This window comes from Asterias amurensis, chromosome 10 (genome assembly GCF_032118995.1).
Source record: "Asterias amurensis chromosome 10, ASM3211899v1".
Classification (NCBI taxonomy): Eukaryota; Metazoa; Echinodermata; class Asteroidea; order Forcipulatida; family Asteriidae; genus Asterias; species Asterias amurensis.
The window spans coordinates 5,746,270-5,773,748 of NC_092657.1; the positions used below are offsets into that span (position 1 = coordinate 5,746,270).

General features: G+C 40.8%; 2 protein-coding genes across 2 annotated transcripts in view; one reads left to right on the forward strand and one right to left on the reverse strand.

Moving 5' to 3' along the window:
• The window catches only part of LOC139942994 (uncharacterized), an 87,510-nt gene extending 65,140 nt beyond the window's left edge, over positions 1-22,370 (reverse strand). Inside the window, exons 1-16 of the mRNA XM_071939809.1 lie at positions 22,343-22,370; positions 20,177-20,332; positions 18,731-18,834; positions 17,720-17,845; positions 16,221-16,346; positions 14,995-15,109; positions 14,079-14,402; positions 12,640-12,906; positions 11,786-11,893; positions 8,849-9,809; positions 7,503-7,689; positions 6,430-6,559; positions 5,270-5,356; positions 4,248-4,448; positions 3,359-3,634; positions 1,435-2,715 (exon numbers count right to left, since the gene is read on the reverse strand). Of these exons, the coding sequence (XP_071795910.1) occupies positions 1,435-2,715; positions 3,359-3,634; positions 4,248-4,448; positions 5,270-5,356; positions 6,430-6,559; positions 7,503-7,689; positions 8,849-9,809; positions 11,786-11,893; positions 12,640-12,906; positions 14,079-14,402; positions 14,995-15,109; positions 16,221-16,346; positions 17,720-17,845; positions 18,731-18,834; positions 20,177-20,285 (4,402 nt within the window). The 5' untranslated portion in view covers positions 20,286-20,332; positions 22,343-22,370. The remainder of the gene's footprint in view (positions 1-1,434; positions 2,716-3,358; positions 3,635-4,247; positions 4,449-5,269; positions 5,357-6,429; positions 6,560-7,502; positions 7,690-8,848; positions 9,810-11,785; positions 11,894-12,639; positions 12,907-14,078; positions 14,403-14,994; positions 15,110-16,220; positions 16,347-17,719; positions 17,846-18,730; positions 18,835-20,176; positions 20,333-22,342) is intronic.
• Positions 22,371-22,594: 224 nt separating this feature from the next.
• On the forward strand, positions 22,595-26,559 carry LOC139942993 (uncharacterized). Its single transcript, XM_071939808.1, has 6 exons — positions 22,595-22,765; positions 23,330-23,736; positions 24,206-24,355; positions 24,669-24,755; positions 25,249-25,307; positions 25,972-26,559. The coding sequence occupies exons 1-6, from the start codon at positions 22,714-22,716 to the stop codon at positions 26,135-26,137; spliced, it is 921 nt and encodes a 306-aa protein (XP_071795909.1). The 5' UTR covers positions 22,595-22,713; the 3' UTR covers positions 26,138-26,559.
• Positions 26,560-27,479: the final 920 nt, after the last annotated feature.

Genomic DNA, 27,479 nt, shown 5'->3' on the forward strand with positions numbered 1-27,479 from the left:
TTCAACACGCTTTTGGACCTGACCCTCACGGATTTAAATGAAATTCGGTGTGCTGATTGGACTCCCTGAGAAATGCCCAAATCCCACCAAATTTTATGTAATTCGGATCATTATTTTGGGAGATACGGCTTAATGAACTTTTGACTTATTAGCATGACCTGCTACATGTACATGTATGTTTGGACAATCATATCTCCAAAAGTAAAATACCTACAGAGATAATATTTACATCATTTTGAAGCTTTAGACATGGCCCACATTTGAAATCAAACAATTTCCACACACCACCGAAAAATACGCAAAAATTTGACCTTTGACCTTGATTTGCGAAAAATGTGTATTTTTCAAAATGCAAGTTTAAGATGTAAGCAACAATATTCTGATGAATTGACACAGAATGACCCGTAGACCGATGTTGGCGATCTCCCTATTCACAGGTTGAATGGCTTCTGACTGGCACCCCAAACAAAGTATTGACAAAATAGGAAGACTGCCAACAGAGGGCTAGATAGCTCAGTAACAGATTATTCTTCCTTCGTACGGATATCAACAACTGCTCAGGATTTTCGGTAATATCTTAAAATGCTACCACCTTTTCCAATGAAATTTTCACATTAGTTTGAATTGAGATTGAAACAACTGAACGATTCCAACTAAACCAAGGTATACTTTGCCTTTAAAGACACTGGACACTATTGGGATTGTCAAAGACCAGTCTTCTCACTTGGTGTATCTCAACATACGCATAAAATAACAAACCTGTGAAAATTTGAGATCAATGGGTCGTTCAAGCTGCGAGATAATAATGAAAGAAAAAACACCCTTGTCACACGAAGTTGTGTGCTTTCAGATGCTTGATTTCGAGACCTCAAAATCAAATTCTGAGATCTTGAAAACTATGTCACTTCAGAGAGAGCCGTTTCTAACAATGTTTTTATACTATCAACCTCTCCCTTTACTCATTACCAAGTAAGGTTTTATGCTAATAATTATTTTGAGTAATAACCAATAGGGTCCACTGCCTTTAAAGCCATTGGACCCTTTCGGTAAAAGGTATTGTCCAAGGCCCACACTTCGTGTATCACAACTTCTATATCAAATTACAAACCTGTGAAAATTTGGGCTTATAAAATAACGGGAAAACCCACCCTTGTATCCGCACGTTTCGTCGTGTCATGACATGTGTTTAAAATAAATCTGTAGTTCTTGTTAACGAGAATTGATATTGTTTTACTGTTTTCTCAAAAAGTAAAGCATTTCATGGAATAATATTTCAAGAGAAGTATTTCACCACTACCTTCTGTAAACCCTGTAAGTTATTTGTAAATCCGTGAACTTTTTTTTTTTGTCTGTACCGAAAGGGTCCAATGGCTTTAAGGACTGAGGTCTCACATACACGACTGGAAGTGGTCAGTTATTGGTTTGCCTACTCACCGGTTGGTTGAGGTGCCGGAGGCGGTGGTTCATAATAGGTACAGGCACAGGTAGCATTCCAATCCATGGCACCCGTTTCATTGTACACAGCCTCAGGCAGGATGCAGTGGTGAAGACTGGCCGCCTGGCAATACACTTCTGCAAACTCCTCACAGGACAGGACTGTTGAATATTCATCAACTGTTTGATTGGCTGGTTGGCTCTGGTTGACAGCAGTCTCATTTGCATAGGTAGGGCTTGGGGTTGTATACTCATCAACTGTTTGATTGGCTGATTGGCTCTGATTGACAGCAGTCTCATTTGCATAGGTGAGGCTTGGGGTTGTATACTCATCAGCTGTTTGATTGACCGATTGGCTCTGAGTGACAGCATTCTCATTTGCATAGGTAGGGTTTGGGGTTGTGTGTTCATCAGCAGTTTGATTGGCCGGTTGGCTCTGAGTGACAGTGGTCTCATTTGCATATGTGGGGCTTAGGGTTGTATGATTGGTTATTGGGTGTTGGGTGGGTGCGGCCTGGGCTTGGGTCTGGTTCCTGTCTCGACTAAAGATATGACTCCATTGAGTTGTTAAGTTAGCATCAAGGTGACAGCCTTTGAGGACAGTCTTAAAGCAGATGTCGTACGACGCGTCATCATAAACACAAACCTCAGTTTGACTTGTAATATTTTCAGGTGCATAAGTGTCGTTAGTAACTGAGCAATTTGAAGTATTATTGTAACCACACTGGGTGCAGTTCATACTAGTCCCATTACACACCGTTTGATTCCTTGTTGACCTAGTCCCTCCATCCACCTCGACCCCTGTGCAGTTCTCCTTTGGTATCTCCATACAGGTTTCCAACCAATCAGGATACACCCTGTAGAATATTCCATTACCCGATAGGGGGTTCGTCGAGCAGAAACAAGCATCAGTGATGACAGTCTGATTGGGGAAGCAACCCTGCCTCACAAAGGTTCCCTCGATTGGAAACGGGCGACGAGGCAGCTCCTCCCGGAGCTTCATGACCTCCCATGTCTTCAAGGAAACCTCAAACTGCGGGAGGTAGATAGTAACGGAGAGATTACTTGGGATTGGGGGTACGGGGATCACCATGGAATACATGACCTGCTCGTTGATTGTGACCGTGTTATCCGGTGTCTGTGGATGGGACGTACCATCGAAGACGAGGGTAGCATTGCGGATGTTGATGACGTTGTCACTGACTGCCGAGTAATGGTACACACGACCCCACTGGTAGAAACTGTAGATGTGGTACTGTGAGGTGGCCAACAGGGCCATTCCTGTCAAACAAAAAACAATTTTATCATTTACGCAGGTTAGATGTGGAAGTGTCGCGGCCGAGCGGTTAAGAGCACCGAGTTCAAACTCTGGTGTTTCTGATCAGCAGAGTGTGGGTTCGAATCACCAGCCGTGACACTTGTGTCCTTAAGGAAGATGTTTCTGTTAAGCAAGATGTTTCTGTGCTAAGCAAGCTGATATGCTTACAGCCTTTATAAAATTGAGCCTCGATCTTTTTTCAAAAATTTAGACACAGGGACCCAATTTCATAGAGCTGCTGAAGAAGAAAACAAAACTGCTTAACAAAACCTGCTTAGCAAAAGTAAGCTGGATACCAGGCACAGATAGTACATGTGAGATGGTTGGTGACTTCATTCTGGTAAGCATAATTTTGTTGTGTTTAGCTATTTTTTTGTGCAATAGCAGCTCTTTGAACTTAGGCCGAGGGGTCGATTTCACAAAGAACCTTGGACTAGTCCTACCTAAGGACTAGTCCTACCTTAGGACTAGTCCTAAGAGATGATAAAAAATTAAGGCTAGTCCTAAGTTACAATGTAGGATGAGTAACTTGTCCTAACTCGAGATAAGACTAGTCCTAACTCTTTGTGAAATCCACGCCAGGTCACTGCTAGGGTTTTAACAAACCTTCTGTCAACTTGGTAGATATCTGAATCAGAAAAGTCCCTTCGAGGATCTCCCCAACAGCCATCTTAAAGACATAGAGCTGGAGTTTCCCGTCGGCTTCATACATCCCAAGCTCATCAATGATCTGAGTCTTGGGTACATGGTCCGAGAGGTTGCCAGGAATAAAGTCTTGGTAGACTGCCATATAGGGCAGATAGATCTCAATTAGGATGTGATGGGCGGGTGTCTGGGAGGGTTCCGTGTGGGTAAGGTAAAGATAGTACTGGAAGACGTCACCTTTAAAGACAGGAAAATAAAATGGAAATGAATGGGCGTGATGGTCTAGCTAGCGATCAAGCTTGATCGCTAGCTACATGTAGACCAGCATGCACCTGATTCAACAGTAAGTGTTTGCGCAATGGGTATTTGCAAAAAGGTCCGTAGGAATTGATGTTGGGAACCAAAGTGCGCCCTCAAAGTTGAAGTCGTCACCGTCTTCAGGAAGAGCCACATTTGTCCAAGACATTGAAATAAAAATGGAAATTAATGTTGGGCGGGTGTCTACCTGGGAGGGCTCTGTGCCCGATCTAAGGCAACGTGTCCCTTTCACGTAATGAGGGTACTACTGGTGGGGTTTAACTAACAAATGATCAGACAAACAAACAGTCAGACAAACAAACAGTCAGACAAACACACAGTCAGACAAACAAACAGTCACACAAACAAACAGTCACACAAACAAACAGTCAGACAAACAAACAGTCAGACAAACACACAGTCAGACAAACAAACAGTCAGACAAACACACAGTCAGACAAACAAACAGTCAGACAAACACAGTCAGACAAACAAACAGTCAGACAAACAAAAAATCAGACAAACAAACTATCAGACAAACAAACAGACCTACCAGGGTCACCAGCGAGCGTTTCATTTGTAAGGTTATACATGAGTATCATCTCAGGCTCCCACACATGGACTGTAGCCTCCTGCACCAGATCCTTGCCGTTAGAGTAAGACACCGTCGTGGTCAGAGTGTGCTCTTTGTCCCTAGAAACGAGGTCCGTTGTGTTCTCCAAGACCACATTGAACTCTAGGATCAGATTGTCTCCTGTGTAAATTAATCAAAACATTGTCAAATAAATAAACTTGGATGTTATACTAATAATAACTGTGTTTGTAAAGCGCCAAATTGCCAAAGGATTCAAGGTGCTGAAGGAAGAAGGAAAACCAGACAGAACACGGACAATGACGACCAGCTAAGAAGAGGGAAAGGGAGGGTGTTGAGAGCACCTTTGAAGGCTTGGACACTGTTGAAGTTTCTGGTTAGGGTAGGTACAGAATTCCATAATCAGGGCGCAGCAATAGACTAGGCCTTATCACCTGCAAGTTTATGTGTTTTATGGACTGCGAGGGATTTACCGGTAGAAGATAGCGATCTAAGTCTCTGTACTTTGTAAACAAATGTAACCCAAGGCACTGAGAACTTCTTCCAAGGTTTCTCAGACACCTAATTTCTATAAACGGCGGATAACAACATTCTCATCCCCAAGGACTGTACTTAGGGCCCTATTTCATAGAGTTGCGTAAGCACAAAAAGCACAAAAAGTAGCTAAGAACAACCAAATTATGCTTAAATACATTGTAAATACCAGAATAAGGTTACAAGCCAAAAATAGTCGCGACTACTGGTGTAACCAATTGTGTCGCTCACGACTATTCAAGACAACATACTTTACTTACAAATCACAATCAGCCATCAGTGACACAATGCTTCAATCCTTTCAGCTTGAGTTTTACTTTTTTGCGCCTGAGGTAAACATTGCCACAATGCAACTTGAGAATGAAAAATAAGTCGCGACTAGTGACTATTTGAGGTGTAACTAGTTGAGTAGTAATTTGAGTAGTCGCCTAATATTGATTGATTTTTACCTGTACTGTCCAGCTTGTTGTCTGCGAGATTCTCCACTATTCCAAAGTCAAGATCAACGACCGTCCTTGCAGGTATGTCCCAATTATCTGTAGATGTAATGGCATCGTAGGTTTGGGTTCAGTAACATAGAATAACTTCATTTGTAGCGGAAGTGTTTTAAAGAAACATTACATTACAGAATTAGTATTTGCTTACAAAACAGTTGCTGGGAGTGTAAGAACTTTATGTAATCTACCATATAATATAATAATAATATAATAATAATATCGAAGTGTTATATAGCGCACGTATCTACCAAACAAGGTATTCAAGGCCCTGAGTATAATAAAAATACAAACTTCCAGAAAGATAGGTTATTGCAGTGATGAATTTTGAGAACCAAATATTAAGCACCTGAAAAGTGCACTGGGTTCTTAAACATGCGTTACACAACACATGGGACCAACGGCTTTACGTCCCATCCGAAGGACGAAGCAATGGTCAAGTGTCTTGCTTAAGGACACAAGTGTCACGGCTGGGGATTCGAACCCACAATCTGCCGATCAGAAACACCAGAGTTTGAATTCGGTGCTCTTAACCGCTCGGCCATGACACTTCCATGTTAAGCTGACAAACCTTTAGAAGTTTGAGATCGATCGACCAGCTTGGTCATGAGAAAATAGTGAAAAACTTGTAACACATTTTGCATATGACATCGATTAAAAAAAGAGATTAATAAATTGGTCACTAAGCGGAATACCAAATGGGAATATAATTCTTTTATTTATACAGCAACAAGCAGCTGAGTACACAGCAACAAATGCGATACTCGGCTAAATCAATCACAAGAACCATCTCTGCCCTCACAGGTACCCATTTACCCCTGGGTGGAGAGAAGCAATAATAGTTAAGTGTCTTGCTCAGGGACACAAGTGTCACGACCGGGATTTGAACTCACACTCTGCCGAACAGAATCAGCAGAGCTTGAATTCGGAGCTCTTAACCGCTCGGCCACGACACCTCACTGAATATGAAATTTCAGACAGAAATAATTCAAGGGATGTTTTCTTCTCATGTCTTTGTGCACAAAACTAGGCACAGATACACCGCAGCAGTGGCGCGCGATGCCCAGCACTTGCGCGCCCGGATTGTTGTGTAGAATAAATTTTTGATGACTTACCAACATGGCTGTTTGTTGTCTCTACTGCAATAGTGCCCTGGTCCTCTAAGGTTAGTCTGGTACCCTGATGAATCACATGTGCATAGTACACAGCCAGAACCTGGCCTGGCATCTTCAGTCTTATATCCAGCTGTAGGGTAGGAAGCATCACAAACAATTGAATGTGTATTCAGTTTGTTTATGGTAACATCAATGTTTGCAGTGTTTATTCAAGATCTGGTATTTGGTCAGCAGAGTGTGGGTTCGAATCCCGATTGTGACACTTGCTATGTAAAATTGGGGGGGGGGGGGGGTAGTGCTTTCTGCAATGTTTATTTTGGGTAGCCCTTCGGGTGTGAAAAGTGCTATATATAAAAAACTGGTTAGTTTATCCACAGGTTGCTTGTTCAAGTCCCACTCTAGCCAATTTTTCTTTGATCAACCCAAAATGATATAAAATTTACCCAGGCAGTTTCCCTTGTTGCTTACTACTTGATAATCTCAAAATGTAGTCGCACCTACATGTACTAAGGGAATAAAAGGGTACGACACTGCAAGGTTTAAAACGGCAGTTTAAGAAAAGTAACTACCCTCTTATTCCCATTCATAAATGCCTTTTTGGTTAAAAGGGTAATAAAGTAAGAAACTCTGTAGAACATAACCGTTTTCCGAAGTCCTTGAGTTCTGTACGTGTGTTCCATTTTTATGACTGAGACAGCTTTTGGATATATATGCATTCGTGGCGTAGTTAGTCCTGGTACAAGTCGTTTCTCGTTTTCCTTTCACACACAGCGCATCCAACTCACCAACAGCGCCCGCATCGCCCGTAACGAGAAACGTCTTGCACCAAGACTAGCGCGTAGTATGCATCTTATTGTATCCGAAAATAACCAGTTATAACTAGCTCCAGCTGGTCTTTATCAACTGTTTAAACACCCCCATGTGACGCGCTTTCCACCAAAATGAATAGCAAAACTGTCTGAGGTATTTAAGAATGTATGTTAAAGCGCCTTGAACATCACTGAGTGACGGATATGCGCGCTGTAAAAGAAGCCACTATTGTTATTATTATTAAAGAATATTGGAAAACAAACCTTGGTAGTGGTCTCGGAGAATGTAACATTTAGGATGAATGTTGCGTTTGAGCCAACAGGCATGTAGTACATGGTGTCGTTCTGTCCCACTAGATCCTTAGGGTAGAGTACATAGTGTATGCCCTGGAGGGTAACTGCCGGGCTGTGTCCCGCTAGATAGGGTAGGATCAGCGCCTCTGTACCCTTCCTGAAAGGAACACAAAAGGGGAACATTTACGCCCATTATTTCTTTGCCCGCTAGATAGGGTAGGATTAGCGCCTCTGTACCCTTCCTGAAAGGAACACAAAAGGGGAACATTTACGCCCATTGTTTCTTTGCCCGCTAGATAGGGTAGGATCAGCGCCTCTGTACCCTTCCTGAAAGGAACACAAAAGGGGAACATTTACGCCCATTATTTCTTTGCTCGCTAGATAGGGTAGAATCAGCGCCTCTGTACCCTTCCTGAAAGGAACACAAAAGGGGACATTTACGCCCATTATTTCTTTGCCCGCTAGATAGGGTAGAATCAGCGCCTCTGTACCCTTCCTGAAAGGAACGCAAAAGGGGAACATTTACGCCCATTATTTCTTTGCCCGCTAGATAGGGTAGGATTAGCGCCTCTGTACCCTTCCTGAAAGGAACACAAAAGGGGAACATTTACGCCCATTATTTCTTTGCCCGCTAGATAGGGTAGGATCAGCGCCTCTGTACCCTTCCTGAAAGGAACACAAAAGGGGAACATTTACGCCCATTATTTCTTTGCTCGCTAGATAGGGTAGAATCAGCGCCTCTGTACCCTTCCTGAAAGGAACACAAAAGGGGACATTTACGCCCATTATTTCTTTGCCCGCTAGATAGGGTAGAATCAGCGCCTCTGTACCCTTCCTGAAAGGAACACAAAAGGGGAACATTTACGCCCATTATTGTCTTCACTGCCGGTTTTTGTTTTCGTTTTGATGGGGTATCGTGGCTGAATGAATAAGAGCACCGAACTCAAGCTCTAGGTGTTTCTGTTTAGCTGAGTGCGGGTTTGAGTCCCGATCACGACACTTATTTGTGTCCCTGAGCAAGACACTTTTGTTTTAATTGCTTCTCTCCACCTAGGGGTAAATGGGTACCTGTGAGGGCAGAAATGGTTCTTGTGATTTATTTTAATAGTTTAGTAGTGCATATTGGTTACACGGGCTGTATACTCCGCGGGGAGCTGAGATGGTTTAAGGAATGAACTAAATGGCCAAGTGACCTGGTGTTATAATATTAGAAGCGCTTTGAGACGCCTTTCGGGTGTGTAAAGAGCTATAAAAATCAACTATTAATAATGTTTTAAAGGGTCACAATCACAATGCTTGGTTATACTGTGACATACCTATAAGACAGCATCACATTACAGATGATCTCTTGATGGGTCAGCATGGAGTTATTCCACATCAAGAAGGTCTGGTTCCCCAAGAGATTCACCCCAGGAGCAAGCATCACCAGGTGAATGTGGTACGTCGTCTCCGTTGTGAAGCTCAGGTCCGAGGAGCTGTTAGTGGTCATGTTCATATCCGGTTCCAGGAAATCCATCTCCAAGGTGCCCGGGATGATCTGAAGATCTGGACAGGAGACGTTCATCCAGATGTCGTTCACGTCAAAGTCCAAGGTGTGAGAGAGGTCAAAGGTGAAGCGGACAAGGTCAGCAGAATCCGGGGACAGGGTGCGGTCAGATGCAGGTATGAGTGGAACAAACGGTTGGTCTGTGATAGTCACTTTGGGAGAGCTTCCAGTGGAGAAGGCATCCCTGGTGAACTTGTAAACCGTCTTGGCTTTGAGTTCCAGCTGCTGACCAGGAAGGACCTCGGTCAACACCCGGGAGTAGAACCACATCATGATCATGTCAGCACCAGAGTTACGCTGATCCATGACATTGATGAAGGGTTCGATTTGGAAGACTAGCTCGTCGATGATCCCAGAGCCCTCCTCAGAAGATGCAAAGTGGGCGACAATTCCGGGAGACCTCTTCTCTGTCATCACCTCCCGTGTAGTGTCCATGGTGACAAAATGACCCGCCCCATCGTGAGTCTCATTAAACATGGACCCACTCGTCGTTGCCACCAAGTTTGCCCCAATCGTCCACCACGGAGTTACGTTGAGGAACGCCATGGGAATTACGCCCTCGATGGCGGGGAAGGAGATGGTAACCTCAATCCCATGATTTATAGCTTCGGGATGTCGAATTATGAGCCTGTAGAAGAACTGCTCATGTTTCAGAGCAAACTTGACCTCTGAGAAGGAGGCAGTCGGTTGGAGGTAGAGGTTTGGTCTCCTAACCGTGTAGTCCAAGGAAGCTGCAAGTAAAATGACAGACATGTATGGGTTTAACCAAATAGCAACTGCACGTATTGTATACAATGGTCATTTACTCGCTGATGGAATCCTATTGACCCATTTCACCTGACGTCATCAGCAGAAAAATCTTGAATGCACCATACTGGTGGGCAATTTCACTGTGCGTTTTTATATATAACTCTATGCTGCGCGTTATGCAGTAAAGTGAGCATTTTAGGCGACGCGGCGTTAATACACGTAAACCTAACTGCCCACCAACATGGTGAGCGTGGCACCAGTCGCCGCGTGTGATGCGTGTGCAAGAGGTCAATATAATATACTTGGAAACCACTCTCAACAAACATCTTGGTATGTTTGTTTATCTGTGAACAATCTTGTGTTGCAAGTTTTATTTATTTGGTAGACCATAAGATACTTTTACTCACAGGAAATGTTTCGATGTTTGACCTTTGAACGAAGCTTACGTCATTTTTTTCAATGGCTACAGTTATTTTTTTTCATTGCATTGGAAAGGGTAACTACCGCTTGTTCGATCAAGGCCCGACACTTGAGGGCGCTATTCATTAAATTGCTGTGTTAATGCACTGAAAACATGAACTGTTTCTTGGGCAGTTTCGGGCATAACAGTAAGTAGAAGGGCGAGCGGTTTCGGGCGAAACAGGGACTAAAGGGTTAAGGCATTGCATGATGAGGTATCAATGGGCGTACGATAGCTACATTGTGGCAAGGCTCAAATTTTACACTGGACCATAGGCCCGAGGTCAGTAGTTCTAGTGATGGGCCTCAGCTGGGTCCAATCTCATAGAGCTGCTAAGCACAGAAATTTGTTTAGCATGAAATGTCTACCTCGATAAAAACAGGATTACCAACGAAATTTCCACATGATTTTCAGGATGACCAAACATCAGCTGAATACCTGCAACAAGCAATATGCAACAAATTGAAAATTTCTTGGTAATCCTGTTTTTATCAAGGAAGACATTTCATGCTAAGCAAATTTTTGTGCTTAGCAGCTCTATGAAATTGGGCCCAGTTCAGCAGTCTTGTGTTTTTCAATGTAACAAAATAAACTATAATACATATAACTGCCTCTAGCTACCGGGTAATCTTGGTCGTCTAGTTGGTATGACACTGATCGAGAATTTCAAAGGTCGTGTGTTCGAATCCCACCCGAGTAATATGCCTGTGATATTTTTTTTCAAAGAACTAACACACATCAGTGTATATGGGTAAAACCAAATTGAATAATAATCATAATCAAGATGAGAATACTAGCATTGCCCGAATCGGAAGTGTCGTGGCTGAGTGGTTAAGAGCACCGAATTCAAACTCTGGTGTTTCTGATCAGCAGAGTGTGGGTTCGAATCCCCAGCCGTGACACTTGTGTCCTTAAGTAAGACACTTAAATATTGCTTCGTCCTTCGGATGGGACGTGAAGGCATTGGTCCCATGTGTTGTGTAACGCATGTAAAAGAACCCAGTGCACTTATCGAAAAGAGAAGGGGTTCGCCCTGGTGTTCCTGGCTGTGGCTGCTAAATGTGCCGTAGCACTACATAATTGGGTCTCAGAATTCATAACTTTCAATTACCTCTCTTTCTGTATAAATGTATATAATTATACTAAGCGCCTTGAGTACCTTGTTTGGTAGATACGTGCGCTATATACAGGGTTGAGAGTCATTACTAATGAAAAAGTCTGAAACTTGGATCCAAATTCAAAGGTATGTTGAAATGATGCAATTTCTACCGTTTTGTAACCCCTGGGGTTATAAATTTCAAGGAGCTTTGTGAAACAGTATCCAAAGCACTAGAGAAGTAGACCAATGAGCAGGATTTCTTTATTAGTGGACAAAAATATTGCCTGATTTTCTTCACCAGGCAGACATAAAAGTCTGAATTCAGCCAAAAGTCTGAACAATCTCATCCCTGTATATAAGACTTTGATATTATTATTGTTATTTTATTAAATCTTTACCGTTAAGTGATGTAATCTGCTCTTCTATAGGTCGAGTTTGTTGACTGATTGTAGTTGCGAGGACTGGTGAGAAAATCTGATTCACATCTATAAAGTTAGGCAGCTCACCTGCAAATAATGAAATAAATACAAGTAGAATTTGAAACTTTGCATGGTAGAAATACGATTAATGGTTTGCGGTAACACCATGTCATGATAATCCCTAAATGAGTTGGGGTGGTTCTTAAAGCCATTAGACACTTCGGTACAGAAAAAAGAAAAAAAAAAGATTTCTCTTGAAATATTATTCCATGAAATGCTTTACTTTTTGAGAAAACTTAAAAACAATATTTAAATTCTCGATAGCGAGAATTACGGATTTATTTTAAACACATGTCATGTCACGGCGAAACGTGCGGAAACAAGGGCAGGTTTTCCCGTTATTTTCTCCCGACTCCGATGACCGATTGAGCCTTAATTTTCAAAGGTTTGTTATTTTATATATAAATTGTGATACACGAAGTGTGGGACTTGGACAATACTGTTTACTTAAAGTGTATAATGGCTTTAAAAGAAGCGTTGGTTTCAAACTTCGATCAGTATGCTCTGATCATCTTGAAAGATTAGAGACCATAAAGACATACATGTACTAGGTGGATGTTGATAGTATCAACTCTTTGGAGAAAAGAAAAACTTACACACCCACGATAACCACTGTCAGGTTAAAATCGTGCCAGTTTATCGGTTCCGGCGGTGGATAGTAGAAACCAGTGGTGTTGACGTTAATGCAATCCTTGAAAAATTAGTGACCATAAAAACATACTTGGCGGCTGTTGATAGTATCAACTCTTTTGAGAAAAGAAAAACTTACACACCTACGATAACCACCGTCAGATTGAAATCTTGCCAGTTAATCGGTTCTGGCGGTGGATAGTAGAAACCAGTGGTGTTGACATTAATGCAATCCTTGGCATGGACGTAGTCTAAGGTCGTTGGGAGCTCCCTGTAAGGATTGTAGGTTGGCTCCGGAGTAGTGGGTACAGGCTTCAGCTTCATGAGCACAGTACGACAGGCTCGATCGATGTCCTCACTGATGAATATATCCACCGTGTAGACTGTGCCATTACGGTCCTCTTCATAGGCTGGGAATAATATAATATATAATAATGAAGTCTTATGGTCACATTTACCACTTTTATGGTCCAGTAACCCATCCTTTCATACTAAACATCCTTTGTCCTCGCCACTTCACTCCTATTGGTTCATAGCCACCAATATTGTTTCTGAAATAGAAACTTTGATTGGCTGTTATTTTCCCACTTCTTTCTGGATCCTTCCCTTAATCCCTTTCCCCCTCTCTTTTTCTATGAATGGATATATGTATTTTTTTGTACTTGTTTTATGCCTCTGAAGAAGGTCCGGTTTGGATCGAAAGCTAAGGCCATCTACCCTATTTATTATAATATCAAAGTCTTATATAGTGCACATATCTACCAAACAAGGGTGCTCAAGAGAGATAGGTTATTGCAGTGATGAATTCTGAGATCCAATTATTTAGCACCTTATAAGGGTTTACAAGGTGCTATAGTGCATACAGCAGCTACAAGCAGGACCACCGGGGCTTAAAAATGTTTAAGTGTCTAGCTGTTAAAAGGACACAGGTGTCACGGCTGGGGATTCGTAACCTACACTCTGCTGATCAGAAACACCAGAGTTTGAATTCGGTGCTCTTTACCGCTCGGCCACGACACTTCCATAACAACACACAGGATGAGTCAAAATGAAGCTGACCAAGGTTTATGATTTAAAGACAAAACAACAACTGACACTCAAAACCCTAGTGAAGCACATAATAAACAAGCATTCTTTGCTGTTAATCTGAAAAAAAGGTTGACACAAATTGATCCTTTCTAAGAGAAGTTATGCCTGTTTTACTGACAGCACTCATGTTTGTAGCTGTCCATGGAATGTTTATAATGCTTGACAGAATCTAAACATCTGACTTTGTGGGGAAGTGGGTTCAAATCCCGGTCGTAACACTTGTGTCTTTGAGCAAGACACTTTGCCATTGCTTCTCTTTACCCAAGGGTAAAATGGGTGCCTGTGAGGGCAGAGATGGTTTATGTGAATGGTTAGCTTGGAACGCGGTAACTCACAGCACATGCTGTATACTCCCAGGGAGCTGAGTTGGTTTAAGGAATGAAATATATGGCCCAGTGACCAGGGGTTTGATACTCCCTTCAGGCTGTGATAGGCACTATTATATATTATAAACATTGATTATTTATTATTATCATTTCCTAGAACTACTCACTCCATATCTCCTCAGTAGACATGTTACAGAACTCCTTGTTGAACGTCGCTAGGATTGGGGCTTTCGTCGGAACAGTCCAGTCATACTGAGTAAAGAATAGACCTCTATCATTTACCTGGATGCAGGTTGTGTTGGGCTGGACGGGACAGAGGAGCTCGTGAGGTTCGTCGGGGAAGGCGGCCATGAGGCGAGAGAGACACTCATAGGGTTGGACAAAGAAGCATTCAGAGGTTGTGTTGTGTGGGAGACACCGAGAGATGTTGAAATGGTAGCAGAAGGCAGGATCCCAGTTCTGCTCCTCAGAGGTGTCAAAGAAGACACAGTCTGAAAAGAGAGTTTAAAGGTATTGGACACTATTGGTACATGTACAAGTAAAACCAATTGTTAGCATAAAGACTTACTTGTAAACGAGCGATGCAGACCTGTTGATAGTATAAAGCATTAAGAGAAACGGCTCCCTGTGAAGTAACAAATTTTTTGAGAAAGAAGTACAATTTCTCACTAAAATATTTGAATGGCATCTGAAAGCACACTGTATAAAGCCTTCACATCCGTCAGGCTTCATATCTTGAATCCTTCAAAACCATGTTAAAAACTCATTTACATTTATGTTAAGCTAAGTTATTAACTTGTGTTTATCGTACTTTCTGTACAGCGCTTTGTAACTTTTGTAAAAGGCGCTCTATAAATATTATTTATTATTATTAGTTAGCGGTGTTACTGATTGTAGGAACAATTAAATTAGATCAGGGGTGGATTTCAAGAGTTAAGACTAGTCTTATCTCTAATTGGGACGAGTTACAGATCCTAACGTAGGACTAGCCGTACGTTTTTAATATCCCCTAGGACTAGTCCTAAGTTAGGACTAGTCTTAACTCTTTGTGAAATCGGCCCCAGTTCCTTTAAACTTGCATACCTTCATAGCTGGTCTTGTAGCAATTCTGACCAGGTGTCCACCAGCAGTCAGGAAGCCTCCATGGTTCCGTCAAATTAATCCACAACGGCTCTGAGATGTCAACCTTTATCTCAACCTGGGAAAATAACAACCAAATTCAGCCTGTTATTGGTCGTAGTAGTACTAGCTATTAACAGTTACTAGTTCTGATAGTAGTAACAGTACTATGTAAGTTTAGTAATCAGTCTCCTGACGATGACTAGAGCAAGCTAGTTGAAACATTAAGACCAATTCAGAACTGACTCCGCGGCAGTACAGTTAAATACGATCCTATAAGCTAAAGTAGTAGTCCAAGTCTGTTTTCTATACCATCCGTCCTGGTAATAGTTAAAAGCAGGACAGTTCTTTTCAGAAATGAGAAGTCTCCCGAACCCCCGATTATCTACTCTGCGGCAGTAGAATAATGCAAGACAGTTCTCCAAGAACAAACTCTACCTGGCAAGTAGATACACACATGGTGTTACCGCAAACCAAATATACAATAAGTATTGTTATTTAGCAGTAACCGAATACTGGTAACAGTAGTTGTGGGTGGACCCACACCCATTGGCCAACCGCGCAAGACGTGGCAGAGCTCTGTGTCGAATGGCATACAAATGCTTGGAGTCAATACAAGGGTTGGATGGGAAGGGCCAAGTGGAGGAGAGCCATAGGGAGAAAGCAACCCAATCCAGAACAGACTGGACAATGGCCTTAAAACCGACATGATGATGAGAAAAGTGGAACGAACATTTCAGACCAAACCAAAATTCTACCAGCAGACAATAGACCATTCCCATGAAATATGTAAATTGCACATAGCGCGTGCGCACTAACGTTTTGGTTGGCAAAATAAGGGAACATTGCGCTGTTTTGTACACGACTAATGGCTGCGTGACGCAGACGCGATTGTGCGTCTGCTTAGTGCACAACTCTATGGTGTTTGCCAACCAACAGGGTCTGTACGCATGCGTGAATGTAATTAGCATTTTTCATGGGAAGGGTCCATTGTAGGGTGTCGTGGCCAGGTACCCATTTACCCCCGAGTGGAGAGAGGCAATTATAGTAAAGTGTCTTGCTCAGGGACACAAGTGTCACGTCCGGGATTCGAACCCATACTCTGCTGAACAGAAACACCAGAGCTTGAGTTTGGTAATCTTGTCTGCTTGGCCACGACACCCCATTAGAAAGCAATAATGGTTATTCACCTTGCTTTGATCTTGAATCCAGTTGACAAACATTGGGTTTATTCTAGTCTCATTCATTTCAAAGGAATAGCTTGATAGACTGATGTTGACTGAGCTCTCATCGAAGGCCAAGTATGGGAAATCAACCTGAGAATCACAATTAGAAAAGTTAGTACCACTACATGTATCATAAAAATACAGACATTTTGTTTCCATTGGCTCATAATAATAATAATAATAATAGTGGCTTCTTTTCTGTCACACAGTGACTACAGTATTTCCATCAAGGTACACAAAAGTACTTGTTATACCTAGGGAACAAATTGTGAAGTTTTATTGGTTGAGAACCAATCACGAAACGTGCAACAAAAACGCATGTACCATGGCAGCACAGCGGGGCAGTTAACATGAGTTTTGTTAACCCGTGTACATTAACTTGAGCGTTCCCAGCGTTAGTCGGTTTCCAGTGCTCCGTACGAAACGGCTGCGGGTTCAAGGGAACAGTGAAGAATTGTTTCTTATTAGAGCAACTGTTCGTCTGCTTATTAAACTGTGCATACTCGCTGTAAATAACTCACCGTAAATAATATTTGAAGATGACAGCAGAACTTTGAGATAGGAATAATCATGTTACCAAGGTATAACAAAACAATTGTTGCACGCTGTGATAGGTGTCCGTGGGTTTTGTACAACCTCGGAAGAAAATGACACCCTCGGGTGTGCAAAACGCCATGGACCCTGTCACAGCATGTAACAATTGTATAATGTACATGTAAGTGGGACTTTGTTCCTTAATAGCACCTTAGTTTACAGCTCTCCTTTGCTTGTTACCAAGTTATTATGCTACCAATTACTTTGAGTAATTATCAATGGTGTCCTGTGCTCTAAAGCCATTGGACCCTTTCGGTAAACAGTATTGTCCAAAGGTCCACACTTGGTGTATCACAACTTATATATAAAATAACAAACCTGTGAATATTTAGGCTCAATCGGTCATCGGAGAGGGGAGAAAATAACGGGATAAACCCACCCTTGTTTCGCCGTTTCATTGTGTGTCACCGTGTTTAAAATATTGGTAATTCTCGATAATAATAATAATAATAATACACAGTTTTTATATAGCGCTTCACACAAAAAGCCTCGAAGTGCTTTACAAGAAAAAAAAATTAAAAAACAATATTACAAATTAACATAATTAAAGATAAGCATATAACACACAGAAAGCGGCAGAAAACAACAGAGAACTAATTGAATAAATAGGTTTTGAGGAGTGATTTGAATTGATTAGCAATTGATTAGCAATATCAAGAATTTATAATTGTTTTACTGTTTTCTCAAAAAGTAAAGCATTTCAAGGAATAATATTTCAAGAGAAGTCTTTCACAATTACCTTCTGTAAACCCTGTAAGTTATTTGTAAATCTGTGAACTTTTAACTTTGTTTCTGTTCCGAAAGTGTCTAATGGCTTTAACATGGTCCTCATACATGTATGTACTGTAGAGTAAAAATCAGAAAAGTACCTTGAATGTTACATTGATGGCCGTGTGCTCTGGTTTTACAGTATGTGTCAGGCGCCAGTTGTACATCAACGCACTACCTCCATCGATGTGATGGGGTACTGTGTCACCACTAATCCAGAAATCCACCTGTAATGTCAATCAAATATTATACAATCAATGAATATTAATGAATACAGTGGTGTGAATACTTTCACAAGTTGAAAGATGGAATATACTTTTCAACGAGGCGGAGCTGAGTTGAATGGAACATACCATCTTTTAAAGAATGACAATATTCCACACGCCTCGAAGTGTGTCGTCAGCTGTTTAGGCTTTGGAAGACTTTGGAACTCTAGGTGGCAGCAGACTTACAAAATTCCATTGTTTACGTAATGCTGACAATGCCCATTTTCCCTGAGAACAGAGGATTTACCAAGTAAGTCTGCTTCTCCATAGCGTTCCAAAGTCTCCCAATGAGGTTTATCGTCACTAGGCCTGGGCGACTCGTGTCAAAGTGACGACTTTTAAATTCTTAATTTAGTCAGGACTACCATTTTTCATCTACTCAATTAGTCATGCCGCCACGAGGACAACTAGAAAAAATAGTCGCGACTACAACAAAAATAGTCTTGACTACCTAATTGGTCAACAAATTGTGTCCCTCACGACTATTCATGACACTTTATTTGACAGCATAATTTAATTACAAAACACAATCAGACATCAGTGACACAATCCTTCCAGCTTGAATTTTACTACATTGCGCCTGCGACAAACATTGTCGCAATGCATCTTGAGCATTAAAAATTAGTCACGACTTGTGTCGTAGTCGCGACTATTTGAGGCCCAACTAGTCGAGTAGTAACCTGAATTTTACTGCATTGCGCCTGCGACAAACATTTCTGAAATGCATCTTGAGTGTTAAAAATTAGTCACGACTTGTGTAGTACATGTAGTTGCGACTATTTGAGGCCCAACTAGTCGAGTAGTAATCGTCACTAGTCAGCTAGGCCTAATTATCAGTGTATTTACCACAGGAATAGGAGCAAGGTCACTGGAGTCATCTGTAGTCTCTTCTGCAGCCATCAAGCGTCTTGAGGTGAACCGAGGGCCATAATTATCCACCTCATGCTTATCTGTGCAAAATAAGATAGTTCAATAGACTGTGCAAGTCTCGCGCGGATTTGAACTTCCGGGACCATTGTGGTCCCAACCTCATGGAGTTTTACGTTGGGGAGATTTTGTTTCGTCCATTACTTTAGTTTAATGTAGTTTATGACCATAAAAATGACATATGTTGTTAAAAATGTAATACTAATTAACATCTTATATGAAAATAAAAATAAAGTCAACATAATAACGAAGAAAAACCGATATTTAAACTTGACCTCAGGTCAGGTTACTTGAGAATTTGTGCCCATCTCCGATCACGAAACGTACACAGATGCTTGTTTTGGTCGCGCAGGGTGAAAAGCTTTTTCATTGGTCGTTTAGGTGTCGGCTTCCTCTTTAAACTGCGTCACGCGTTTATCTAACGCCCTTGCGATCATGGTGCGTCCGCGTATAAACCAGCTTTGAGTAGTTTCACATTCGGGCGTACATTTACAAATGGGGTGTCAAAACATTTAAGATCAAACAAACATCCTTGTCCCAGAGTTTTACTTTCGTCTATACATAGACTTTAACCGATAATTGTGTATTTGTTTAAAAAGCTAAAACTAATTTAAACAAGCTCTATAGGGTATTTTTTTTGTTCAGATTCAGCATAAAGAATAAATTAAAGTAAAGATTTGATTCATAAAAAAAATTAAAGTTCTTCAGTTGTCGTGTTTTCTCGCTCCAGTGCGCGCGAGACTTGCACAGTCTATTCAATTTACGTTAAAGGAACACGTTGCCTTCGATCGGTTGAGTTGTAAATCCACAATTATCCGAGTGTAAATATGTATTTGCACCCTATGCGGATATCCGGTTAAGGAAAAAAAGGCATTCACGGTTATGGATAGGAAAACCTATTCACCATTAACCGGATATTCAAATAATTTGCCCAGGCCTAGTAGATATTGATACAATTCAGCCTCCTGAAGGCTTTGAAGCTTTTATTTCTGGAATAAACCAAACAATAAACCAATCAATAAATTAAACATTATCTTCCTCGAACCGGAGTGTGATAAAAAGCCATAGTAGTAGTACACGTACTCTCAGTTTTTATACTGCACTCTGCGTATTGTGAGTGTCAGTGCAAAAATTACATTTTAAACATTTGTGCGTGTACGTTTTTCCTCATGAAATAATGCTCTGTAATTTTAAACTTTGAGGTTGACTTAATGAAGCTGGAAGATAAATTTATTATCACACGCATGCTTGTGAAGTTTGATAAAATAAAACGCATTTCGTCCCATATCCAACTCAGCCTTCAACCTCGTTGGATATGGGCTCAGAAGCGCTATATTTTAAATATAGGGTGTGAAAGAAACCTACCTGTCCTGATAAGGAAGTCTCCCAGAATGAGACAGAGCAACAGACCAAACAACGCCAGAGCTGTCCGTTTCCAAAGACTCATATTGTCAGGTTGTTGCCATGGCGACATTTCTAAGCAGTCAACGAAGCAGCCATCACCTCTTTCTCTATGCTGAACTGTTAGAAGGAAGGAAAAATATCTACTAGTGGCTTCTTATAGAGGATGTGATCCATGTTTACATTCAAACCGCCCTCTGTCAAAATAAAAACTGTATATACGTACATGTAGTACGTCATGTTTTGCCGGGCAAATAGACGTGTAGTCATGGTAAGATTGCATACACTTTCTAGCTGGCTGCACAAACACACTTGAAGGTTTTGCCCGGCGGTATACGAGAATCATGTTTTGGTTTTCGAGTGATGTCAGAGGTCACATAGTCTATAGCTCCAGTTCGTTTGGCAGTGACGCTCATGGCGCTTGTACATTATTACCCCTGGTCACCCGGCCTTATACATATCATTCCTTAAACCATACAGCTCTTCCTTGCCCTATGCTTAAATCATCTCAGCTCCCTGGGAAGTATACAGCCAGAGCTGCCAGTTACCGCCCTCCACGCTGATCATTCTCATAAACCATCTCTGCCCTCACAGGCACCCGTTTACACCTGTGGAGAGAAGCAATGGAATAGTGCCTTGCTCAGGGACACAAGTGTCACTACCGGGATTCGAACCCACACCCTGCTGAACAGTAAACCATAGCTTGAGCTCAGTGATCTTATCTGCTCGCCATGACATGGCTAATCATTGCGACACACACACTGTAGCCAGTAGGACCAATTTATCATTGAATGTCGAATGCAATTTGACCCATGTTTTCGCCTGAGGACGCAACAGGAATTGAAAATTTACAAAGAGAAGTTAACCCACTTTTAAAAAGAGCCCTTTCAAATGTAATCAAAACTTTAAAAAGTGATCGATTATGACATGTATGATGAAGTCCAGAGTAAAAAGGTCATGTAGCATTGCTACATGTACAATAACTTTCAATTTTCTTTTTGGTGTATTAAGCCTAGAGGCTACTACTACAGCCTTTAAAGTGCAAGGATTTTCTAAATTCTATCAAGTTCTATCAACAAGGGAAACAATATTTATCCAGAATCGCAGAGTACGGCAAAATAGTGTTTTGGATTTGCCGGTAAAACATCCCGATAGGTGAAAGGTGAAGATACACGCCGGCTGGAGAGGGGAATCAGGCCAGTCTCTGGCATTATTCATCATGCAACACAAACCTCAAGTCGAAGTGTGACGTCAGATGTTCAGCCTCAGGCAGGATGACTAAACATGCTAAAATTAAAATTAAACATGCCAGACTATCTCCAGGATTTAATTCAACACTATCCACCTCCGCGAAAACTTCGTTCCAGTTCAAAAGGTCTTCTCATAGCAGCTCCAGTTCACACAAAGTTCGGTCAACGTTCCTTCCAATATGCCTCACTGAGACTCTCCCCAACAATCTCCAAGACTGTGCCACACTAGAACACTTTAAATCACAACTTAAAACCCATCTCTTCAATTACAGAAGCGCTTAGGTTAGAGACTTTATTTTGTATTATGCGCTAAGAACTGTTTATTAATATTATTAAAAAGACGTGACTAATGAAAGACTTGCGGAGATTTACTACAACAAGAGGGAGAACTTTCCGTATGGCGCCACCACTTTTTCACTCATTTTGAATAATCTTCCGCACGTCGCCACCAATTTATCCGCCGTTAATTTACTCCAAAACCACAGAATTTTTGTCTTACCTGAGATTGACTTTGAGAAGAAGGGTGTTACCAAATATTTTTACACATCCAGTAAAAAAAGAAACAAAGAAAAAAAAAGGCCGGAAGTTGGTGACGAGGTCGTAAAATTTTCCCCTCATTTTTACAAAAAGGGATATCTCATTGAGGTAAATTTAATACTACATTGTTTCATATCGAATGAAAAAGTGGTGGCGCCATAACCAAACAAAACTTTTCCAAATTAACAAACAAATTAAAATTAGTAAATACTTTCTTGAATAATTTATATTTTTTGTTATAACCAACTCAGAAATGCATGAACCTGATGTGCATAAACTTGAAATGCTGGAAATTCCGCATTTCGTCCCTAATATGCAGTACAACATTTCAAAAAATACTTACAACTTATATTGTAGACAACCTCATCTGACAGGAGAGTTGTTCAAGTTTGACGCCAATGAGCTCGTCCTCGTATCCACGTTTCGTTTAATAACAGTTTATCGTGTAAATTCAACGTGGGGACAATGTTTTAATAACGAGGAAAAAAATATCCTGCACGTGCTTAAAAGCGCCCTCGTGCGACAAGGGGTTTTACGTGGGTTTTTTTGTGAAGCGACTCTTTGAACCAAGACTAGCAGAGAAACAAGATGGCGACCTACATGAGACACGTGAAACATACAACGTACTGGAAATCTTCGTGTTGAGAGATCTATTCTTAGTCCAGAGAGAAAATAGGGATCCGAAAATAGCGTAGTTAACCATCATCGCCTAAAATGGAGGATATTGATCTACAACAACGACTTTTGAGTAAACTCAATCAATATGGTATGGTAACTGTCAAACATTCTGTGAAATTTGTAATTTGTTGTGACTGAACTGAACTGAATGAAAATTAACTGAGCTGAACCTACCTCCATGGCTGAACTGAGTCAACTCAAAAAAATATAAAATAATAATAAATATGGAAAGGTTTGCGAATTGCGGAACACCACCATGTAATGACTATCTCTAAACTCAATTTGTTTATCTCCCGTGACCTTTTGACAATAAACCCGGGTTGAAAAGGTCAGAGAGGATAAACAAATTGCCTTGTCAGCAGTAACGGAAATGCGCAGTTGCAATAGTGAATAGGCTTACTCGACGTCAACAAATATAACAACATTTTATTCTTATTTTATTATTTTATCTTGACTTAACTTAATAACTTGCATTATAATGAGTTATAAATAAGTTTTTAAAATTGATTTAAGTTAAATTATTATTAACTTTTTCGTCTTTGTTCGACCTCGTAAAAAATTAGTACGGTTAGTTTGTTTGTATTGGTCATCAATGCCTTATTTTTATTTGGCATTTAATTTTCTTAAATATTGAATCAATATTTTTCAACAGGGGACAGCTTGCTGGATGGAGACAGGAAGACCAAAAAGAAAGCAAAAACATCAACAAAACTGCCTGAAAAAAATACACTCCGACCATCAAACGATGGCGATCACCGATCAATCAATTCTAAATGTTCTTTGTCTGCAAACAAATCACTTTCATCAACAAAAAGCAGGAAACGAAAGAAAACTAAAACACCATGCGACCAAAGTGACGATATGTCCAGAACTAAAGCTGCAACGGTTGCCATGGATTTTGAGGAGGAATTGAGGCTTTTTAAAAAGGAGCAGTTGGAGAAGACGAGACTAGAGAAGGAAGGGGCGGAGACGGAAGAAAAGAAGGGAGGAGTAACAACGAAGAGACCTCCCCCGGAGGTCATTGTGTTTCAGGATCCAAGCAGAAGGAAAAAGAAAAGGGTTTGTGGCTAGATTTTTTTGTCCGAGTAACGAACTAACTCAACGTGGGTGACGTGGGTTATTCCGAGGTCTGGAGTTGATCAGGGCCCAATTTCATAGAGCTGCTAAGCACAAAATTTCTTCCTTGATAAAAACAGGGTAACCAACCAAATTTCCACGTGATTTTCAGGATAAGCAAACAACAGCTGAATACCAGTAACAGGCAATATGTAACAAATGGAAATTTGGTTGGTAATCCTGTTTTCATCAAGCAAGAAATTTCATGCTAGGCAAATTTTTGTGCTTAGCAGCTCTATGAAATTGGGCCCTGGAGCTTGCATGCTTTTACGCTTCGCACTCAGAGTTCATTTTATTTTCTTTACAGCCTATCACATCCCTGTGATTATAAGCACTTCATTGTACCAGACTTTCTTCAAATCCAACTCGCAAATGGCGTATTTAATTTGAGGATTTTTGAATTTCTTTATAGGTGCAAGAAGAGGAGCAAGCCGAGGCAGATGAGGACAATTTCAACCTAAAGAAGGCTCGCTACGAGGTCAGACAGTTTGGTCTTTCAGGGTTTTCCTTTGAAGACAGAGAGAAGTGTGAAGCAGATCGAGCCGTGACCCTTGGTGCATGGGTGAGCATATTTGGGCGGTTTATTCTTGGATTTTGTTTAACTTTAATTTGTTGTATGCAAGTGCCAGACACACAAGTCCTGAAGGCCACTTCAAGGTGTGGGCTACAACTAGTTGCGATAACGTAACCCTCCACCCGACGACCGCCACAATCAACTTTTTTTCTAGGGGCCGTTGCCACCTACTCTTGGGGCTACCCCCTTAACAGTCCATAAAGATAGTCAAGAATAATTTATATGATGATAATAATAATGATGCACCTTAGAAATAGTTTTCAAGTTAACAAATGTTTGACATTGTTTTTGATTATTTCAGGCTCCAAAGCGAGAGTACATCAACTACAAGGAATTAATCTCAATACAGAAAGGCAAGAAGGAACAAGCGAGACAGCAGCGAGAGATGGTAATATATTATAAGAATATTAATAATATTGAAGTATTATATAGCGCACGTATCTACCAAACAAGGTACTCAAGCATGTCAAGGCGCTGAGTATATACAGAAAACTAAGGGTGTCTACATGTATGATACATGTAGGAGTAATAACGATAGAAGTGACAACTATTTAAGGACCTACTAAATTATTTTAGTATGTAAAATTTACCAGCATTAACTGGTTATGGTCAAATACCATAACTGGTAAATATGTTTTACATGCTAAAACTGAGACGAAACTTGTTTTTGTGACATTGTTTTACTCATTTCTCAAAAACTATAGCAACTCAGCGAGTAATATTTTAAGTGAAGCTTTCAACTATCTTGCTTAAGCGGTGTCAGCTTAATGTAAATCTTTGAACATTGTGTTTTGTGATCATAAAAAGTTCCCAAACCTTTTATAGTGGTACTACTTTTATGTTCAATATCTGTTTGGTGCCATGTGTTTTTTTCTTTGAAGGATCGTAAAATGGGCTACAGCGTGGCTAAGAAACCAACCACTGAGAAGGTCAGAGTTAAGTAAGTTGAAGTTTGATTCATAGCACAACATGTATAATAATAGTGACAATGTGACATCACATGTTGACAAAAGAGCCACAGAGCCTGGACTTCCTGCAGGCACAATTTGTACACAGCCTAATGGAAGAAATAAGAAACTCTTATATTTTATGACAATTGCACTGTCTAATTCTTCTCAACTTTTGATATGATGAAAGGGGGCACATCTCAAAACTTGTCCAGCTTTATTTTTCATACTTCTTGGGTTTATGTGGAAATTGTGACACAAAATGTAAACTTTCCCATAGGACCTGTGTTAAATTGTGCCAGGCAGAATATCAAAGAATGTACAAGGGTCACACTTATTGTAAACAAAGTTCACATGGTATATAGGTGCATATCTGTGACCCAGCGCCCTCAAGGCACTTTGGCGTACATTATTTTCTTAGCAAGGCACATGTATGGTGGATTACAATTGAATTATGAGATCTACTTCTTTTACATAGCAGCATGTAATGGTTTACAATGTGCTGTGGCGCAATTTACTGCAAATCCAGCCAGGAACACCGGGGGAGTAGGTTATGGCTTATTATCACACTCCAGTTCGAGCATCTGATTGGAGGATTAGCGCGTACTGGAAGATAGTATTATTTATTATTATTTCAACAACTGATTTACTTCACAGAAATCAAGGATTTTGGCGGGACCCTACGCAGGACAAGAAGTTCTTCATAGACGGCCAGATTGGGAGATACAAACAAGGTGTTCAGGTCGTCAGTAAGAATGAAATAACCGCGGTCAAATCTAGCAGGGGGAAGCGATCAGGTCGGACAAGCAAGATCAAATTCTAATCCACTAAGCATAAAGTTTTACTTGCTAAAGAGCAATGGAGAGCCGTTAACAGTATAAAACATTGTGAGAATCGACTCCCTCTGAAGTAACGTAGTTCTCCAAAAGAAGGTATTTCTCACAAAAATATTTGAATTTGAGAAAGACTTCAGCAGCTGGTTTCAAGAAACTACACAACTTCGTAAAGTTTTGTGAAAGTGGCTGCTGCTCTGAAGCTTTCTTCAGACATCTGATCGAAAGCACACAAATTTGTGCAACAAGGTTGTTTTTCTATCATTATTTTCTTGCAACTTCGCCCAAGTTTTCACAGGTTTGTTAATTGCATATCATCATGCTGGATTACACAAACTGAGAATACTGGTCTTTGATAAACTGTATACCAACCAAAAGAACTTATGGTATAAATGAATGCTATTTTGCTTTTTTAAACACCATATTATGTTGACCGTGTCTTTAAAATTGTGTTAATATTGAATGAAATGAACAAAACGGTAAATACCAGTTAACAATTAAAAATCATGTAGAAATCTATTTATTATTTTACATATTTACAGTGTTTACAACTGCAAAAGAATATTCTTCTGTACATCTTCCTTTGAAATATAATTCAGACAAGAACCATCTCTGCCCTCACAGGTACCCTTTTACCCCTTGGTGGAGAGAAGCAATTATGGTAAAGTGTCTTGCTCAGGGACGCAAGTGTCACGACCAGGACTCAAACCCACACTCTGCTGAACAGAAGCACCAGAGCTTGAGTGCGGTGCTCTTATCCGCTCGGCCATGACTCCCCACATAGTATTTTAATGGTTTGAGTACATTATGACCTGGCCACCCTGCCTAATAATAATAAATATTATTAATACGCAGTTCTTATAGATAAGTTGCAATAGACGCCATCTTTACGGGCAAATTGCATTTAAGCTTGCAGGCGCGTCAAGCGCTCAGTTTATTAACGCAACCACGCTGTTTTAACAATCAGGCAACGCGTTTTCTGCACGTGCTGCACGCCGTTCTCGCGCAAAACACATGGCTATGTGTTCCAAATTGCCCGTAAAGATGGCCGATTTACGTCATGTGGGAACTATCTATAGTGCTCTATACTCCTGACGGGTGTCTCAAAGCGCTCAGTATTTTTCCTGCGAGGCGTGTTGAAGTATGGGACCTATTCCTTTACATGGCAACATGTAATGGTTTGGTGCTGTGGCGCATATGCTCAAACCAGAAACACCAGGACGAACCCCTGCTCTTTACAATAAGTGCACTAGGTTCTTCAAAGCGCTCAGTATTTTTTCCTTCGAGGCATGTTGAAGTATGAGACCTATACCTTTAAAGCACCATGTGCTG